At 42.6% G+C, this 21,510-nt stretch overlaps 1 protein-coding gene across 1 annotated transcript in view; it reads right to left on the bottom strand.

The window, feature by feature from the left end:
- Positions 1–21,510, bottom strand: part of stxbp4 (syntaxin binding protein 4) — a 75,829-nt gene that overhangs the window by 24,447 nt on the left and 29,872 nt on the right. Inside the window, exons 15-19 of the mRNA XM_050059355.1 lie at positions 19,682–19,771; positions 19,093–19,158; positions 6,291–6,470; positions 2,792–2,908; positions 2,154–2,203 (exon numbers count right to left, since the gene is read on the bottom strand). Coding sequence (XP_049915312.1) covers positions 2,154–2,203; positions 2,792–2,908; positions 6,291–6,470; positions 19,093–19,158; positions 19,682–19,771 — 503 coding nt within the window. The remainder of the gene's footprint in view (positions 1–2,153; positions 2,204–2,791; positions 2,909–6,290; positions 6,471–19,092; positions 19,159–19,681; positions 19,772–21,510) is intronic.

The following is a 21,510-nucleotide window of genomic DNA, read 5'->3' as shown; positions in this document are numbered from 1 at the left end:
AGAAGGTAAGGAGGCACAGGATTGAAGGAAAAGGTTCAAGTAATTGAAGAAGGACAGAGGAAAGGAAGGAAGCACGCACAGACGCCCGACGTAGGGATGTGAACTGTCTGACACGCATGCCTCCATGTCGGCCATTAAAAGGTGATATTGCACACCTGGTAACACCTGAGGGTTTATCTAATACCTGGAACAATCATTGGCGCCCCATATGGTTCTTCACTCCTCCAGTAAATAGGAAGGACCTTAGATACGACCTAGCAACGGGAGATATTCCGCCCAGCTCAGGGTGCCCTTTGGCCCAGCTAATAGCCAGAAAGCTAACGTTATGCTAGCAAGATTCAAAGTCAATAACACTGTGTACAGTTGACAAACAGTAAATATAATTTGACAGGATGTTTGACGACAAGACTTGTTAGCTATCAGCCATGTCACTATCCCTAAATCAATATATGTCAAGATTATCATGAGTAAACAATACGCCATGTGTGACATTACTGTCGGCAGCAGCCTGAAGTAGTGAGTTCAACAGCAGATGATTGTTTAAGTTCAGAGGGGCGGAGTCGTACCTGCAAGGTGTGTTACAGTCTCCATCCAGTCTCCCACACTGAAGGACTAACATTACTCTGTGTTGTACATCAATTGTAATCAGATTACAGATACTGATACGATTATGTAGCCGGCACATTGATTTATCACAGTAAACAATTTCAGAGGAAATACTTAGCAGGTGTCCATTATCAGTTTTTAACGGACACCCTGCAGCCAATCAAAATCGAGTAAGTTAAGGATGTGATGTTATTCACTGGGTGCTAATTTGAAGGATATCACACGAACCATTCTATGAGGATGCTTAGATGGAATGACAGGAAAGATATAAGAAATGACAGATTAGAGGGAAGGAGGGAAATTAAAGAAGAAAGAAAGAAAGAAAGAAAGAAAGAAAGAAAGAAAGAAAGAAAGGATAAAGGAGGAAACAAAGAAGCAAAGAAAGACTGAGAGGAAACAAAAAGAGTGCTTCTGTGATAATTAACTGAAGCTGCTCCACAGACCACAGAAACACAGCTCGCCTGTGAGGGCACCACGCTGCTCAACATCATTTTACATGGCTGCTCTATTTTGTTTGTTTGGGGTTTTTTGTCAGCGTGCAGCTCCGTGTAAAACATGATAGCAGTTTGTTTAAAAATAATGACAATGATCATGTCATTGTACCCGAGGCAACGTGAAGCAGCGGAGCAACATGTTGTGTTTTCACATTTCACATGAAAATAAATCAATCAAACCGATGCATCCTGTTGTTAAAGGGATCCAGTTCATTAATTCAGCACCAGTTAATATAGTCCACACTTCCAAACTCTGCAGAACTACCTGCATTATCACTTGGTAAAACTCAACACATACACACACACACACAGTGAGCAACCACTGTGCAACCACACACTGCGGAGACGGAGTCTGTGTAGCAGGTAAAAAAACACCTACATGAGATGAGAAACTGAATTATGCAGGGAAGGAGGGAAGTTAAAGAAAGAAAGACAGAGAGAAAGAAAGCAATGTATAGGAGGATGTACAGACAACTGTTCTTCTTCTTCTGTGGTGTTAGCTGTGACCTCACACTGTCACGGCAGGTCAAGACGTTTCATAACACCGCTGCACTCTGCGGGCGACCATTAACAGGAGTGTTCTACCTGTCTGAAGTGGGTCAAGCTGGACCACTGAGTGTGTGTGTGTGTGTGTGTGTGTGTGTGTTTGTGTTTAAAGTGGGCTAATGGGCTCCGCTCTCTGCAGGATCTCTCATTATGTGACTCCAACGGTGGGTCAGACAATCACACACACACACACACACACACACACACTTGCACATACACACTGTACTAATGACCTCATAAACTCAGGTAAAGACACACGTACACACACCACCACATTGTATACTACTGTAAACACACTATTACATATACTGATCAAGCACACAGAATCACACACACACACACACACACACACACTGATCACTGGAATTAATCCACACACACTAAGACATCCTGAAATTGAACTGAACAACACAGTCTCATTAGAAAACAGCCACATCGCTAACAAAAGGCAGGCTGTCAATTAGTCTCTTTCAATCAATCTATCACACACACACACACACACACTACCTGTAGCTCTTTGTTGGTCCGTGGCTTTCAAGCAGGAACTCTTGAACGTTCTGCAGATAAACACAAAAAACAAACAAAAGATTTGACTGGAGATCTTTTATTGTTTCTTTTCTCTGCTCTTTTCAAACGCACCACAGGTCATTACATAAACTATAATCCTACTGGAGTCAGATTATAGTTTAATGGAGTAATATCTCTTCAACCAATGCTAAACAGTCATTTGAAGTTTCTTTTCTATCAAGTGTATCAAACACAAATATTTCATCGACTGCCATCCTTCCAGGACAAAAGACATTGTCTAGATGTGACAGAAATAGACACGTGGTGTAATAAAACACAAGGAGTCTCTGGTTACCATGGACACAACTAAACCTTTCGCCAAAGTATAAACTAGAAATGCTCTTTAATTTCGAGTGACACCCTTCAATAGTAGCCGGCACCCAACCATGAACCAGGCTTAATGAAGGAACATGTGACCCAGTGTGGCTCACTGATGTGATTTTATGGCACAGAAGAAGAAAATCTATCAGACTGTAGGTACTACACTCATTAGGAGATACGGTAACGGTTGGTTTGAGTCTGAACATGACATTTCTTGACAACCAGAACAAATACAGAATAAAAGTTAAACTGTCTACCTCCACAAAACTCAGCAGTTTTCCCGTTGACATCTCAAAACCCTTTTTGGCAGCTTCGCTCTTCCGTAGTTGACACTCCAGGACGGCCATTCTCTTCTTCAGCTCCTCCGTCTCTTCCTGGGATGAAAATGGGAAACACTGGTCTTCTTAATGACGTCATGATAGTAACATGAACATTTGGAAGTTTTGAGGTGTTGGTCAAACAAAACCAGACATCTGTAGACGTCAGCTTGGACTCAGGGAAGATGTGAGGAGCATTTTTCGCTATTCCCAGACATTTTACAGACTGCTGAGACTACTGAGCAGATTAATGCATAGCACAAAAGAAACAGTTCGTCTTTTTAGGTATAACTGTACAAAACCCTCAACAAAACATTTTTAATGGTATGTTCTCTCACTCACTACAGCTGATCTCCTGTCCTCCCTCCGGCCTGCCCCTCACCACTGACTCTGTGCACACGGCACAGGAGGAAAGGCAGAGAACCTGCCATGGTCACCTGATATCAGACAGTCGTCAACTCGTTACAAAAGGAGTCCACATCATGAAGAGAGGAAAAATCATATTTAAAATGGAATGAAGGAGCATAAGGGAAGTGATGCCAGCTGGAGCTGAAGTTTCACTTTCAGCAGGAAGTCTGCCAGTATTGGAAGCCAGTTTGATATAGTGACCAAACCATGTAATCACAACGTCCAGGTCCGTCACGATGCCATCAGGCCCAAAAAGCCTTTTTCCCATAGACCTACACTGGGAAAGAGACGTGTGTAAATCAGCGGGTGTATGTTTTATGCCCAGAGAAATGATTTGTTTCATCATCAGGATTTAATCCATTTGGCCTGATAACATTTTGAAAGACTCAAAGAGCAGAAGGATTACATTTTTTTATCCTCACTCAAGTTAGCGGAGTGCTAAACTTAAAGTTAGCTGCTCAGTTGTCAAAGCCTCTAGTACACCTGTGCTACTGACCCCACACTGTGGAAAATCTGGGCAGTTTGTACCCAGGGACTCAAATGTTTTTGGCTTCATGTGTCACTGAGCAACTTTCATAGGAATTAATTTGGCCCCGCCTCCACTACTGTATCCAGTTCTCTATATACATCCATGGATAAAAACATACTGTAGTTAAAGCCAGCAGTGTTGACAGAGCTAACAGTCAGTGTGTTTCCAGTCACATTAAAGTGGAGCTACAGTCCCAGCTGGACGAGGACATCTAACTGGCCTACTGTCCTTGTCCCAGTATACAAGCACAGAAGGGGGATCCATTTATTGAACCAAGTATGTGCGACTCCTCTCCGATAGGTGGAGATATGCCCCCTTTCAGCTTGTTAGTATTGGACCTTTTCCCTGTTGACCTATTACATCACAGACAAACAAGTTAGCTATGGTTAGCTAGCAGCTAACTGGTACCATGGTGGACAACTTTACAGCTCTGTACATTTCATACGTGCTTTATGCTTAACTTCCAGGTCATAGCACAGGGCAGAAACTGTGGAGCATGCTCAGAGCGCCTTGGCCAGTTTGGGTCCGATTGACTGTATACATGCAGCAGTCACATGATCTGGGTGTGTTAGTCCGACTTTGAGAAATTCGATTTAGTACGATTTCAGTCGGACTAACACAATAAATCATTTTTTCTCATATCATGTAAATGTACTGAGAGTCACCCTGGGGGATCAGGAGGGTGGGCGAGATACCTCTGCAGTACCACCATCCTGATATCGGCACACATGCACTAACATGCATGCATGGATGGACCGGCTGACCACAACAAACCATAGAGAAGCTCAGATTACAACACACACAGAGGGAGGGAGCGTGACTTCATTCTCTGCTCAGGACACTATTACTTCCAGCACCCTGAATGAACCCTGACATAAAATCTTGTGCAGAGCTGGAGGATTACTGTTGCTAAACCATGTCTTGTGATTATGCACATACTGTTTTGACACTGTCAGAAGATTTCCTCAGAAAAAGCCTGAGTCAGCACTTTGTTTTCACCGTGTCACAATATTTACAACGCAGCAGAGGAGAGGAGCATCTTTCTCTCTGCTGATCTGTTAAAGCTGATTTGGCTCATGGCGTCGGCTCGGCTTCGTCTGCTCGCCATCAGCAGCGAGCCTGACGATGCTGACCTGCAGGTTGCTACCCAGATTTTTACAAAAATAACCTGTCGGAGAGATTGGCGACGTCAGAGAGGGAAGCAGCTCTGTCACTGAGTAAGACGGAGCAGAAACACTGACCCAGATTCACTGCTGAGGGCGGAGGAAGAAACCAAAATGCGGAGGGACGAAGGGAGGGCAGAGGGACGGAGTCAGACAAGGACAAAGAAAGATCTTTTTGCAACGATATGCTCTTCAGTGGCTTTGAAATAGAGAGCATAGATGTATACCATTTATTAAAAATAGGATAAACAACAGTCTGTTTCAGTCTCAGTTGTTTCCAGCAGCAGTAGATTCAGTTGAAGACAGTGGATCATTTAGCAGTATTTAGTTGATGAAAATGTGAACTAATTCATATTGAAGGTATTTTTCCCAAAACTTTGCAAATTTTGCTTCAAACTTGCATTTTTTTTTCTTGGCCACAAGAGGGAGCTTGCCAAACAAAAAAAAAAAAAAAAAAGTAGCAGTATTTAGTTGATGAAAATGTGAACTAATTCATATTGAAGGTATTTTTCCCAAAACTTTGCTAATTTTGCTTCAAACTTCCATTTTTTTTTTCTTGGCCACAAGAGGGAGCTTGCCAAACAAAATTTTTTTTTAAAAAAAGTGAACATGTCATCTTGAGCAACAACCTACAAGTTTATAAAAACTTCTGATCAAGGATTATGTGAATGTAAACTAAAGACAAAGGGTCCGTCCCAATACTCACACTTCCACTCAAAATTGGCCCTAGCCCTTGTTTTTGCACGTTCCCGCAAAGGGCTAGGATGTCCCAAACTTTCGGGAAGTGCTTTTCAGCCCTTAAAATCCCCACTTAATTTGAAGGGCCGTGCGATGCACACTTACAAACTCATCTCAACTGAGGGGAAGATTGAATTTCCCAGGTTGCATTGCCAAACTATCCAGCCAGGCGAGTTTTCCAGGAGCATGGCAGCCTCCATGTGAAAGCCATCGCACAATTTAAGTACTATTTTCACAAATAAGCACGCAAAAATTCCAAAACATGTCGAAATATGTGTTATGTTTCTGCATATGCATTGTTATCTGGACGTGTTGAGTTAGAATTTGAATGCTTGAATATCGCTAATTCACGATGTAGCCGACTACGTCGACGATACGCGTGACGTAGGTAAACACATCTGTTACGCTACTTTGCATGAAGTGGCGTCCCAATTTGTAGGTAAAATTCCCTACCCCTCAACACTACCCCTTCGTCACTGAGGGGAATCTATCTGGCGAGTGCACTTGAAACCAAGGGGTAAGGTCAAGGGAAGAGAATTGGGATTGGCCCAAAGACTAAACTGAGTCAGCTTTGGTTCTGACAAACAGTCAAGTCGGTCACCTTGTTGGTCGGCGCCGGCTGCTCCACCCTCTGAGTCTTCAGCTCAGCGATCTCAGCCTCCAGCAGGTGGATCACCTCCTCGTAGTCCATCTCCATCCCCCTCGCCTGCTTCTGAGCCGCCTCAGCCAGCTGGATCCGAGTCCTCAGAGCACGACTCTCCTCCGCTCCCAGTTTTACTTCCTGCCGAAAGGTTGCAGAGGAAGGAGGAAGAGGAGGAGGAAAAGGAGAGAGATTCATCATCACAGCTCAACAAGTCAACAGATTACTCAGCAGAGTATCAGCGGGGCCTCTGCGGTGCATTCAGGGTCCCACTCAAAGCTTCTTAACCCTCATACATTTTTCAAGGTGCTGCAGTGGTGATTCTGAATTCTTGGTGTCAGCGTGAGTTAGTGTGATGAAGCTCTTTCACTGGATCAGCAGTCGAGTCCCAGCAGGCCTGTCAGCGCCCAGCATACTTCTATCTTTGATAAGGTTACAGAAGTTTAAAAAGATGCATCACAGAGAAACCAGAGCAGAAACAGTGATATGTTTAACTACTGTTGCTCCTGTGATGTGAACCTGATTTTCATACATTTAAATGTGAGTTTACTGTGATATGAAACAGAGAAATTTCCTGAAATGAGAGAAACTAGAAGCAGAGAATGTTTTTTTTCTGCTTCATAAATGACAATTATCAAAATGACTGTCTATTAATCGGCTGTGGATCGGTCAGTTTAATAAATTTGTCAAATCCTGTACCAGCTGAACCTTTCTAAAAGCCCTTTAATCCCCCTTTAATCAATGTTTACTAATGCTGGGTTCAGACTACACAATATTTTTGTCTGTTCTGACAGTCACTGTCAGATCAGGTGATTGTGGAGTTAAAATCTTGCTGTGACTTGGCCGACAGACATGACAGACTACACATTGGTCCACGACCAATCATCTCTGGTCGTCTTTCACGATGATGTCATTGGATTATTCTCGTCCTAGTCTTCTTATTGTTATCATCATTATTATTTCAGTTACTGTAGCTGTTGACATCCAGCCGAAATGTTATTGTAATAACGTAAAAAAAAGTGCCACCAGATGGGAGGAGCAACATTTAAAGTACCTTCAGCAGAGTCAGCATTGGTCTGCGCAGCCATGAACTATGCAACACTGCCTCCACGATCTCTAGTGGTACAGCTCTGTTTCCATGTGTATCCGTAAGCTCTTAGAAAACATGCACAGATACACAATCAATGCAAATTACAGATAGAAGGCTCCGTCCGTCTCTGTCTCCGACTACATTCAGCATAAATGAGCCCTTACGCTGTGTCAACACTACAAGCAACAACGCAACGGCATGACCAGCTAAATATTCACAGAATCGCTGTTGAAGTGTTGCTCAAGTGCTCGGTGACACAGAAACGTCATCACGGGCTTGTGTGAGTCTTGCTTTACATCAATAGTGAACCCCATTTTAACGTCACATTTGAGGCCAATTCAACTTTGATTCGTAGTGCGTCACACCCATCTGCAGCTGGTATTACTTGTTGGGCGTCAGTTTGAAGCTTCATCTCAACGGCTTCCATTGAAAATGACTTACAGCCTGTTGATGTGTCACTCGTAGTGTGAACGCAGCATTAAAAACACAACCTGATCACTAGAATCAGACTGTTCTCACAAATTATTGATTATAAATCAATTATGTTTTCCTGCGATAAGCAATGCAACCACATGTGCTGACTAACTACTAAGCAGGCAGGTTGGGGTGGTGGATGGGTCACAAAGAAACGAACCTTTGCGTGGAACTTTTCCCTGGAGTTGTGTGTTTGAATCCGTGTGAACTTTGAGTAACTTTAAGGTACGACCTCACCATGTTTCTTTCCCTAATCCCAATCACAGTAACGTTTACTGCTTTAATTTAACCTCCGTAACTTTATGTTAATTACAAAACTGTATGTTAAGGATGTTAAGTCATTCGTGGGGAGCAAATTCTTAGGATATTGTACAAACTGTTCTATGAGAATATGTTTCCAGGGTGCATGTTGGCATTGTAAATTACTACATATGTGTTATGTGTTGAACATGTGGTGGACAAGATCATGTTTTGGCTTAAAATACCAGGTTTTCATGGCACTATCCTGGCAGGAAACACAGAGAGCATGTTTGGTGGCTATAAAGCTGCTTGAAACACAGCGCTGACTTGCAGGTTGTTGGTCTTGAACTGTGGTCTGCAGCTTAGCAGGCGTTCACTTCGCTGTCACTGTCATAGCTGAGCCGTCAGCTCATATGCTGCTTAAGTTTAGAAATGATATGAATAGTATTAAACGTATGTAACACATCTATGATTTGCAGCTGGGCTGAAAAACTATAGAAGACTAAAATACCATTAGAATATAACATTAAAATTTAAACAGTTATTTAAATTGTTCAGAAACACATATTTCATTTGTTTTAACTTGGCATTGTTATCTTATTTTATTTTATTTTATTTTATCTTACGTGCTAATTTTGTCTTGATTTTAGGTATCATACTGAAATAGTGACATAATAATGTATCTTATCCAGTGTTTTTTCACATCCATTTCATATTTGCACTTTCTGAAAGAATGGCACTGGACCAAACAAACAATTTCTAACTCTACCTGGTTATCTTTAATCACTTTAAACTCTCAGTAACTGTGTATAAGGTGGTGAAACCAGTGAAACCAGTGACTCTATCCACGTGGTTTCAACAAAGCTCCACTTCACAGTCAGTGTTTGAGGCCAGGAGGGAAAACCAGCCCTCAGAGTGGAAGTTACATAACTGAAACAGACACCCGCAACAATTAAGAAACTGTAACCCCCCTTGACTGGGAAGCAACCACTCCCAGTACTGTTGGCACACTGGCAACCAGTAACTCTAACCCTGTGGTAGTGAAACAAACACTAGAGCTTCTGCAGCGCTGCTCTCGTCCACAGTAAAGTGATCCTCAGAGGTAGTAAAAGATAACAACGCTTTACAAATGAGTCGTGAATATTGTCACGCAGCTGAGGGAGCATGAGTCAGCACTAACACACCACTGAAGACACAGAGACGGAAACAGTACTGCTCACAGTATTAGTACTGTTAATATTTCACTGTGAGTATAACTGCTGTCCACATACTTCTGTACACTTTTCATGTCCTGGTTTGGGCCCTGGAGGCTCAATTTGTCTCTTTGTTGGTTTTTCCATCAGAAAAGTTGTGGATAGTACCTGATACTTTTTTGTTATCACCTCGGTCATAGTTCCAAGTGAGCTGATCAATTCTAGAAAGTGGAGTTTTATTCACTTGACCCAGAAGGCAACTACACCGTACACTATTATCACCCACCTACAATGCAGTCTTGGGATCCCTCAACAGACAACTTCACACCCATCCACCCCTGGTCCCACCTGACCCTAACGACTCACATGGTGGCCAGGTGGGTCAATGACTCACATTGTGACCTTAATGACTCTGAAACTAAGAACTCACGTGACCCCTACGACTCTGCAAGGCTTCCCACCCATACATGGTTTATAGCCTGCAACTTCATACCAGTCATTTAGGACTGAAGAAGCTTCTTGGATGAGAGGCGAAACGTCTTCAAGAAGCGCAAGCAAGTGCAGTTGCCTACGATATAGCACTTACGAATACACACATGATAACACTGTGCAAATAATGCAGCGCCACTGAAATCATCTATGTTTCTTCCTGTTTTTGCTTTGTCTTTTTCCCCAACGTCCCCCAATCCTCCCACACACACTTGACATGTCACCATGACACACTAAATAGCTAGCTAGTACCCAGTGTTGGGCTTGTTACTCTAAAAATGTAATTTTATAACTAGGTTCGGGAACAAAGACCACGCCTTGAACAAATCCAATTTCCGCCCAATAGTATTTAAGCACACCTGATGCATTCTCTTTCTCTTCGACATATTTCTCACATCCCACCCGCCCAGTCCCTTTTTGCCTCTTACATCTTTTTCTCTGCTCCTTTCTGCATGCAGGAACCAGTGGGGGATCTATCCAAAGCCGAGCTCACGAAGAGGCAACTCCCCCATCCAGCCTGGGATCCCTCCTGCATTCCTGCCTTCGACCCAACACATCGACCATCATGCTCACCTGCTACCCAGGAACCCAGCCTTCATCCCTCAACCCTTAAGGCCCTGACGCACCAAGCCGACAGTCGGCCGTTGACCAAAGTCGGGCCGTTGGTGAGCGTCTGTCGCCCTAGTTTTTGTGGTGTGTCCTGCACTGTCGGCACTTTGGCGTCGGCGGCTTTTCGGACGATTGGGCATGTTGAATCGGTGGCGGAGCTTGTCGGTGAGAGAGATCACTCTGATTGGCTGTTCAGGTTTTATTTCCTCGCCCCTGTAGCGAGTGAATCTGCCTGTAGTGAAACCGGGGCTAACCGGTGCTTCCTCCTCAGGCTCCACTTCACTCAGCTGCCTGACAGATCCACTGCTTCTTCCCATTTTAACCTGAATAACAAACCAGAGCTAGCTGGGAGGCTAGCGGAGCGTTAGCCGCAGCATGACCGGAGGGAAGCACAGCCAGTTAGCCTCCGCTAGTCTCTGAGCTAGCCCCGGCTCAGTCCTCACTCTATATCCCTTGATCTTTACCCCGTCATTCCTAAACTTTCATTCATCTTTTCCTCCAGATTCATAATCCATCATACGCAATAAATCATTCAAAATCTTTACCTTGTTGGTGTGGTCTTTGTTAGTGAAAAATGTAATGTATTACTCGTTACTCTTTTCAAAAGTTATTTTACTTATTACTCCCTGCCAACAGTAATTTGTTACAGTACTTCTTATATTACTTTTCTGTTACACCCCAAAAAAAGTGGTAATTGTGCATCGCTGGTAAGTGTAGCTGAGGCTAGATAGAGTGCAAATTATTATTATTATTATCATTATTATTATCATTATTATGCTGTTGTGATGTTGTATTTCAAGTCAACAGTGAGGTGATAGCAAAATAAAAGTAATTAGTTACACTACTTGTTACTGGAAAAATGAATATTATTACTGAAACGCGTTACTCGTGACAGGTTGGTGATATCTCAGATGAAGCCCAGGATGTTGGAATGACATGTTCAACAATCACATTTGGAGACAAAAGTCCAGGTGTCCACATACTTTTGGCAATATAATCTTCGTTTTAGTTACTTCTGCCTTCAAATGACTCGCAGTATACCAGAATAAGCTTCTAAGTTTTCTCCAAAGATCAGCATGACTGTTACCATGTGTATTTCCACAGTGTCTAAATATTTTCTCTCATTAGAGCAGCATTTAGAGGAGCAGCCCTGATGGAGGTGTGAGCTCCCTCTGTGTTTCTCTCATTGTTTTGTCGGCCTTTACAAACACTCACGCACACACACACACGTGCACACACACACACACACATGCATGAAGCAGTGATCTTGGCAGCCTCACTGTCCTCCTGCGACGCCGTCATATGTAGGGAGCGCTAACAGGACACACATGAAGCAAACGCAAGACGTGTTTATTTCTGAAGAACACTCGGAAATCACAAAATCACACACTGCGTGGACACACACACACACACACACACACACACACACTTGCACATACACACACACACACACACACACACACACACACACACACAGAAGGAGTGAGAACAGTCCATCTGCTAGCTTCACTTTTCTCAGCAGGACTACGTGCAATTTCAAAATTCTGCAAATCCTTGTTCCAAGAAAAAAGGCTGTATGTGTGTGTGTGTGTGTGTGTGTGCACGTGTGTGTGTGTGTGTGTGTGTGAGGAAAGAAATGAGAGAAAGTGACTGAGAAACACAGATAGAGGAAGATAACAGAAGCCCACAGCGATGATAACTGACCAAACACACGACACTGATCACGACTTCAGAGTCTGAAATGATACATTAGAAACCGGAGGTGTTCATAGCTGATTGTTTCATAATAAGAGTTGCATTATGTGGTGTTCTGACCTTTTTCTTTCTGTTTCTGGCGTTTACATTTTAGTTTTTAAATGCACAATGCAACAGTTTTATGTCTGACATGCGTCAGTCCAGCTGGGTGGATAGTGTTGATTTTAAAAGAAGGAAATGGACATTAGGCAGGGCAGGGGCGGTTCAAGGACATTTGGTGGCCTCGACCTTCTTTCACATGAAAGACATCTTCAAGAAAATAATCAAAAAGCCTCTTTACTGTACATGATACATCATAATTCCCTCTCTAATATCTGTTTTATAGTGCTGTGAAAACATCAACACATTTCTCCTTCAAACAGCTGATTCATTCAAGTTTCTCACCAAAAACTACATTTTACAAGATTACAGTGAACACATCATGAGAACGTTATAATTTGCCCAGTACTTGTTTTTACTGAATAGAGCTCGAACGCTTCACAATGTAAATCAATGCAGCCTCCATGAGCTGTTGGTTGTGTCCACTGGCTGCTTAGAGGTAACAATAAGTAGCTGCTAACTGCTAACAGCTATCTCAACTAGCTCTATTCTGCCAATTTCAACACTGATTTTTTTTTCACCATGGCAACGTCAAAAAATTACATTAACACTCTCTTCTGAACCCTCCAGCAGATGGTTGCACCATCATTTGCTTGACTACTTAGTTCAGCTGTTTCAGCTGCTGATGCCTAAAGAATCCTGTATGTCCCAGTCCAGTCGCCAGAGGGAAATATTGGCATTGTACGTTTGTGCAAACCACATACACGTTACATTTGTACATTTCATATGTATCATATTAACACTTGTAAAGTGATGGTGTGACACCTAAACAAGATGCCAGCCAAGCTGTAGATCACTGCTCAAGAACAATGAACAACAAAACCAGCTGATTTCTCGTAAGATATCGCTGCACCTTCCAGCAGCTGTTTTTTTTCTGAGACATTGCTGCGTTTTTTTGTCAGAATTTTACCACCAAAACCAGGTATTTCAAACCAAACATGGATTTCTCCTAACAAAAGTGTTTCTTTTCCTTTTGCCTAAACCGAGCCACATGTTAATCACAGTGTTGCTGAAACATGAAGAAACATAAAGTTTCAACATGTCTGTGGTTTGAAAAAATTTATCGGTGCCAACATTTTTTCTGGTGATTGGATTGTAGGTCCAGAATGTAGAAAAACAAAAGCTATAAACAAAAATGTATTTGATGTCACACCAGCAGCACAATGACTCACATTTCACTCACGTGACCTCAAATGGTCTTTTTAACGACTATTTCAAGAAGAAGAAGATACAGTTTATTTATCCCAGAGGGGAAATTCAAGTTTTTTCACTCTGTTGTTTTACACACAAGCCTGAAATACACACACATGCACAAACAGGACCTATACATGCATTAAATGGAGGGATGTCAGAGCGAGGAGGCCGCCCTTGGACAGGCGCCCCGAGCAGTTGGGGGTTTAGCGCCTTGATCAAGGGCACATCGGCAGTGCCCAGGAGGCGAACTGACACCTCACCAGCTACCAGTCCATGCTCCATACTTGGTCTGAACATGGACTTGAACCAGCGACCCTCCGGTTTCCAAGCCAAGTCCCTATGGACTGAGGTACTGCCGAACTGCTATCTTAGCTTAGCTTAGCTTAGCTTAGCTTAGCTTAGCAAGGCTTCAGCAGAGGCAGAGTAGGGGTGACCGAACACATAGCAATGTCAGCATGACTACAGGGTGTCTGTATCATAGTGGCACAATATTCTGATGGAAGCTCAGCTGGTTGCAGCCATAAGAAAATGTTGCCATTGTACGTCTCTGCAAACCAGAAATGCATCAAATATGAGCGGACTTTGTCATCAGGAGGGGGATGGTGGCTGGTGTGACACCGAGGCGACACGTCCACAAAGCTGCAGACCGCCGTTCAAGAACAACGACCAACAAGAGCGGGTTTTTTCCAGTGTGGTGGTGAAAAGGCCTAGAAATGTGACAGTTAAGTTCAAGCTAAAAGAAGAACATGTTTACCTAGATTGAACAACCTTGGATGAGACAGAGTGACGAGAGTAGAATGTTCCAAAACAAACACTGTGTGACATCGGAGCAGAACAAGCTGTATTAGGTGAAATAAGTGAAAGCTCTGGAAAGGTATGATGTCTTTAACTGTTCTGTGGGGCTGTCTCATTGTTGCAGTTGTAAGCTGTGTCTTCAATAAACCCCCAAGGCTGTACGACCGACCTCGAGCCATAGAGTCTGCTTTCAACAACAGACACGACATGAGCATCCAATTGCCCCCTTTCCACTGGCCTTTGGCCTTTGGACTGAGACCACAGGGTTTTTTTGGAAACATATGTCACACATCCATAACATGCCACTATTCTTTCTGGTGATTGGGTTGCTGTTGGAGTGTAGAGATGGAGTGTGATTGACTGTGTGTGTGTGTGTGTGTGTGTGTGTGTGTGTGTGTCTGGTCTCGCCTGGCTGGGTAACTAATGGATCCCAGCATGAGCTCCCTCACTCCAGCTGTGGCCTCGGGGGGTCTGTGGGGCCTGAGAGGCCCCCCATCTTGAAGCCTGACCTCCAGCTCTAATGAGGGAGTGTGTCACCCTCCAGCTCTCCCTTCGCTGTGCACAAGCTGTACAGAGTGGCAGTTAAAGAGCGGCGGCTGGTTGTGACCTCACTGAGAAGCGACGGTCACATTTGCATTTGCGGCAGTTTCTTGCTTTGTTTGCCTGTTATATAATACTGATGTAATGTCTCTGGCTCTGGGCTGCTGGTTTCACTGAAAGCCATGACAGCGCCAGAGAAATGCCACCTTCAGAGGAAGGAATATTAAATGCACTTGAGGTTATTCAGGAGTGTGTGGACTGTGGACTGTGCATGTGTGGAACAGTAAACTGGATGGCTTGTTTTTTGCACCATGTGTTTTTCTAAATTTTCCATGTGGTTCAGCCAAATACCGAAAACAAAGAAGCTCCTCTTCCTGCTGTCAGGAAGTAACCTTCATGTTTTCTTGCGCACTTATGAGGATACTGCATTTACACACCAATGATTGCTTCCATCCTGGCTTTAGGCCTCAACTACTTTTGACTTGAAAAGCAACTTATAAGACCAAGGTGTGTTAGATGGAAAACTCAGACTGTTTGAACCGTTGGCTCTTTTATTGGATGTCCAGGGGTATTTGGTCTTTTGGGGAAGCTTATAAGTACCACTGCAGATCTAATGGGGATGCAATAGCCAGTGGACCCTGCAATTAAAACATTGCAAATAATAAGAACAGAATTATCCACTTTAGGTGCTCTCTTTGCAGCATTACAGGTTTCAGATCTCAGGCTAAGCAACTAAATTACTAGCTGTGAGGACCTGCAGGTATTTGGGGATGACTCCTTGAGAAATCCCCCTCAGAGGATTAAAGTTTGTCAGCTTATCTTGTCTGCACACGCTCATTAAATATGCAGAGAACACCACACAGTGCTGAACCTGGAAGTCAGGTAGCTGTAATCTGCGTTGTGATGCAGCCCGGCTGGATTTAAGCAATTAAAAGTCACTTTACCTGATCAACCTCTGCAGCTGACTCAGTCGCCAGAATAAATGTACGTTTCTGCAAACCATGGATATATTGTGTATTCACTTTATACTTTATGTAACATGCTATACTTTACAATTCAACAATGCTGTGATTAACATGTGGTTAGAATTATGCACAAAAACCACTCGGTTACTGTGAAAATATCACATTTTGGCTTAAAAAATACTCACTTATTATGGCACTATTGCAGCAAGAAATGCAGTGATGACTCTGTAAAAAGCAGCAGCTTTTCTTGTCACTGTCCCCACTGGAAACACAGCAATGAGTCGCTATAAAATGTTTGTTGGTCTTAAATAGTGGTCTGCAAAGTCAGCTCATATACTGCATCACTTTAGAAACGCTGATATGATATGATATGATATGATATGATATGAAACGTCCAAATATAATGCATTTGTGGTTTGCAGAAACGTACAATGCCAATATTTTATTCTGGCTGCTGCATCTTTATTTGTCCCTGTATCTACTGTGGGTGAGGACACACAGAGACAGACTTGAGTCTTCCGTTCTTTAAACCTTCACATCTTTGTCTTGAGGCAGAAACCTGAAAGCTTTCTGTTCTTTTTGCCAAAGTGCCCATTCTTAAACCTTCATCGTAACAGGAGGTCTTTGTGCCAAATGAACAGTGTTGTGCTAGTTACTGAAAAATAGTAACTAGTTACCGTTACTAGTTACTTCATTAAAAAGTAACTCAGTTAATTAAACCAAAAAGTAATGCGTTACTGATAAAAGTAACTTTTTAGTTNNNTTTAGTGAAAGGGAACTTCAGTTTGTGAAGGAATACTGCATGCTGTGCGCTGTTTTAAAACCTGGCCAAAAATAACGGAGTAACGCATCGTTTGGTAACGGTAACTGAGTTACTGAATTTAAAAACTAACATGTTAGAGTATTAGTTACTGCCAAAACTAACGGCGTTACTGTAACGCATTACTAATAACGCGTTACTGCCCAACACTGCAAATGAATTTTTCACCCTCATGTCACAGCAAACAGACACCTGAGGACGGAAGAGTTTACACTTTCATGTGATCAAACCCTGTCCCTTCAAACAGACATCAGCTCTACATAAAAAAACACAGCCTCCTCGTTCACCTTAATGTGTTTGCATGTGACAGAGAAGCTTGAAAAAATAAGACGCTCACGGTTAAAGCTTTAAGACTGGGTGCTGAATCCTTAATGTAAGGAATAATATCAGGACGGCGCTCAGATTTGAAGACTTAACAGAAAAGCTCGAACCAGCTGTGAGTTCCTTCACTTTGCAGGAAGTATTACAAATCGACTTCTACACAATGACAACTGAGGAATTAAAACAAATAAGGAAAACGGCCACAAACACCTATGTACTACACACTGAACCAGCTGAAAAGGGGTTTCAAATTTCTCATTAACTGATGTTTCTGGCATTGTGACCCTTGGAAAACTTGAGTTTCCTTCTCAGCGTGATTTTTCTTCAAATCGTTTCAGACCCAGAGAGGTTAGACTGTTCATATGTCACAATAAAACATCAAAGATTAGAGAAAAGCTGATCATAACCCTCGACTGCAAACCAGAGTGTCCTCAGCAACACCAAACTAATTCAGTAAACCTTTAAACACTCAGGAACTTTGCCGAAGAGGAGACAGAACAGGTGCATTCAAGACAGTGCAGCTGCGCACAGGACTTAAAAAAGGCCTGAACATGAAGCGTATCCTCCCTGTTTCTGCCCCTCAGATAGGAAATGTCCCGGCAGAGTCTTTGTTGCCGCGGTGCATCTGTGAGCCAAGTCTAAATGTGGATATCGATCGTTTTATGCAACAGAATAAAAGTTGAGAGGCAGTGGAGTGGGAGGGAGCCGGAGAGGCTGAGACCCTTCAGCTGTGAAGCACAACAAACACACACATGAGGAGGAACCCTAAAAAAGACTCAACGGTCGCCTTCCACTCCTCCCACTGTCAGCCTGCTGCTGCTGTGTGAGTGCGCCTCAGCCTCCCACACACACACACACACACACACACAAACGACAATAGGAAAAGAGGAAGGAAAGCTCACGGTGAGTTTAGTTGGTCTTTTACCGCAGCTTTAAGAGTGTGTGTGTGTGTGTGTGTGTGTGTGTGTGTGTAGGCATTTGTAGAGCTTTACCTGCTGATCTATTTTGATAGAAGCACCCCTTCAGAAGCCCACACACACACACACACACACACACACACACACACACGCTCTCCCAGCAGGTAAGAACCAACTATAGAAACCCAATAAACTCACTGCACCGTTCACACAGCATCAACATGAATGTACCTTTAGGAACATTGTTATTGATGACGAGGTCGTTCTTTACTCCAGAAGGAGATTAAATATTTTTAGGAGCAAATTTTACATTTTTTTTTCTTCAGGTTTTCTGAAGAGGATCCTCTGACACCTAAATATGCTCACAAAATGTGTTTATTGTTTTTATGCCTGTTGGGTGAAGTTTTATCCGACATGAAATGGACTAAAATTCAAGTACACTTTTACAGCAGACAGAGGGGTCTACAGTCTGTGTTTGAAGGATATATCCAGGATGTCAAACTGACTCAGCAGCAACAACAGGTTAAAAAGACAAAGATAGTTAGAAGCTAAAGCCGAACTATAGGCTACAGATCACAGTGTAAAAGTGAACCACCACATCACTGCTGATCACCACACAAGACAATGAATATAAAGGGAAACTTTGCTCCCCCTGGGGCCACCAGCTCTTGGACCTCCACCAATGGACGGGTGAGGATCTCCGGGGGAAGTCAAACAACATTCATCTGCACACACTGTGATGACACACAGCTGGTTGAATATGAGCAAAGTTTCCCTGCTTCCCTTCACTGGTTCCTGTACAGCAGGGTCGGTCTTTGTTTCACTGTTATAATCATTACAAAGCAAAAGCAGCATGTGTATACATTCAGTAGGCTATATCTTCAGTAGCTAGCTAGCTAACCCTACACTTTCCAGGGTCTGATTTTGGTTTTGGAACAGGGAAGAAACCTATATCTGTTTCCAACCTCTCCAGGTAACAAGTATCATTTTGGCCAGCCTTGCTCGTAAAAGAGATCATTTGATCTCAAGCAAATCTGCCTGGTAAAATAAAGGTTAAATAAAAATAAAATTAAATGAATACACGACGTGCCCCAGACACAAATTTTAGCTCCAAATCTGAAAAACCAGCCTGAAAATGAAGCCAGTCTGGATTGGAGGGGCAGGACTTAGGGAAGGGTCAATTGGTTTGTTTTTAGCCACCTAGAAAAAATATATCAATTTCCAGAAACATGACCCGTGTATCTGCATCAGGTGTGACTCACCTGTTTCACTTTGCTGAGCTCCTCCTCCATCTGATGGTGAACTCTCTGAGACTCGACCAGCTGCTCCTGAAGACGAGGAACAAACAGGAAATCAACAAGTAGTACACAAACCACAGACTGTATAAACGTTACAGTTAACTTCCATGAACTGAAAATATACTTAAGTAGCAACAGCTGGCACCCACCACTGAAAGTCCCTTAAATATGTACAACTTTAAGCTTTGACAACATTTAAACAGGTGACTTATATAAAAATTCAGCTCCTGTGCAGTTGTCCTCAATGTTGAAATTATCTGTCGACACCAAACTGTTTTTGTACCAGGCTGTAAACATGTTTATTTCTGCTGTGAAGTTTTAACGTGGAGGTCTGTGGGGACTGACTCGCTCTTAGAGTCAGCCTCAAGTGGACATTAGAGGAACTGCAGTTTTTGGTGCTCCAGTGTTGGCTTCATTTTCAACCCTGGAGGTTGCAGCTTTGATACCAACAGGTCAAGTCCAGGTTATTTAAAGGTGAAATTGATTGATGTACTTCAGGTGTGTGTGTGTGTGTGTGTGTGTGTTGTGTGTGTGTGTGTGTGTGTTGTTTTACCTGGAGCCTCTTGATCTCCCTCAGTGCCTCGATGTGCTCCTTCCTCAGCCTCTCCATCTCCTCCAGGTCCTCCGAGTCTGACTGCGACGACTGCACACAGACATCACATAGACTCTTAACCACTCAGACAACCTCAACATCTAAATAAAATTAAATTAATTTAAAGTTATTTAAGTTACATCGCCACCGTGTTTATGATGTTTATGACGAAACGCTGAATTATTTCAGGGAGGTGGAACCTTGAGTCCAAATAGAGTAATTCATTTAGGGTACACTTAATCAATAAATGTGTTTTTTATATCAGATTATTATTGAATAGCATTATAAACATGCTAAAGAAAAAACAACAACTTTCGAGCCGCCATCAATCACTCTGACCAAGAAACAGGCATTATTGAGGACTATTTTCAGCGGCGGATGAATCCACATTTGGTGCTCTGATGAATATTTGTGGCAGCAGGACAGTGTGTGTTTGTGTGTGTGTGTGTGTCAGTGTGTTCTTATTGATACTGTGTGACCTCGGCGGTGTAGAAAATCTTTACACCCTGCTGATTGGACGGTTCACGTGTCAACAGATCAATGTGGGAGCGACCACATTGATGTGACTCTGAGCAGCGTACCGGCACATCACCCACAGCTGATCATCACACATGACGATGACAGAGGCCTGATGACTCTGATGGTGTCACTTCCTGTCATGTGCTGCATGTAGACACTCACGTTTATTTATCCTGCTAATTAAACAGAGCTCTTAATGAACCCTCTGTCTGGTTTCTGATTTAAGAAAACAAGAAATATTTTTACAGGAAAATGACTTCAAGTGGTTTATGGTTTCAGCTGTTCTTTTATAAATTGCTGAGTTGAATTTATCACCAAACATCAGATTTCATACCTTAAAAAAACATTATCAAGATCAATATAAGTGCCAAGTAGCACAAAACACCTTAAATTCAGATTTTCCTAAAGTCCTTGTTAAGGTTCCCTCAAAATAAAATCAGTTGCACAAAACACTGTTAAGTCTTCTCCTTAAGGTTTCTTGAAAATGCTCACTCACGTTTTCTCCTTGTTTCAGTCTTAAATTAAAGGAATCCCCAGACCATTGCACAAAAGACCTTCCCTACCAAAGTAAGGGGAAAAAAAACCCTAAGGAACCTCTGACTTTATCTTAACTGCTTAATGACCGAGTTTGTGATGATAAATAAAAAACATCTGCTCAAAACATCTGTTCTGCGACCATTTTCTTTTCTTCCTACAATCATTTTCTGTTTTCTGTATTTTGGATCAAATTGACTTTGCAGTTTGTGCTCTCTATGACTGTCTTCCTCCAGAAGTTTAATCTTTTCCTCCTCTGACCAGTAAGATTTTCTTATCTTCCTTTCTTCTGCCATTTTTTCACTATGCCGAGCCACACAAAGGCCAACTTTGTGAGACGATAACAGGCGTCACAAACGTGAGTCCAAGCAAACAAACAATCTCCATGGAAAGTGTTAACGCTGTTAAATCTCTTTCAACAAAGTAAATGAGTTAACATCTTTCCTTAAAGGGAAATTTCGGTTTATTTCAACCTGTCTCCTATCGTCCTAAATTTGTTTCAAATTTCAACCTGTCTCCTATCGTCCTAAATTTGTTTCAAGAGACTAGTGACATAAAATAATAGTTAGCATGTTAGCCGTTAGCCTAGATACAGCCAGGGCGCATAGTAGCGTCAGACCTGTTAAAACGTAAGTGAACGGGCAACCTTCAAGTGCAAAGTTAATCCACTAAACAAGCTTTTTTTCCACAAAGACCGCCTCATATCGTTAGGATAAATGTCAGAGAACATATAGAAA

The sequence above is a fragment of the Epinephelus moara genome, chromosome 13 (genome assembly GCF_006386435.1).
Source record: "Epinephelus moara isolate mb chromosome 13, YSFRI_EMoa_1.0, whole genome shotgun sequence".
NCBI classification, from domain to species: domain Eukaryota; kingdom Metazoa; phylum Chordata; class Actinopteri; order Perciformes; family Serranidae; genus Epinephelus; species Epinephelus moara.
This window is presented reverse-complemented; position numbering and strand designations above follow the sequence as displayed.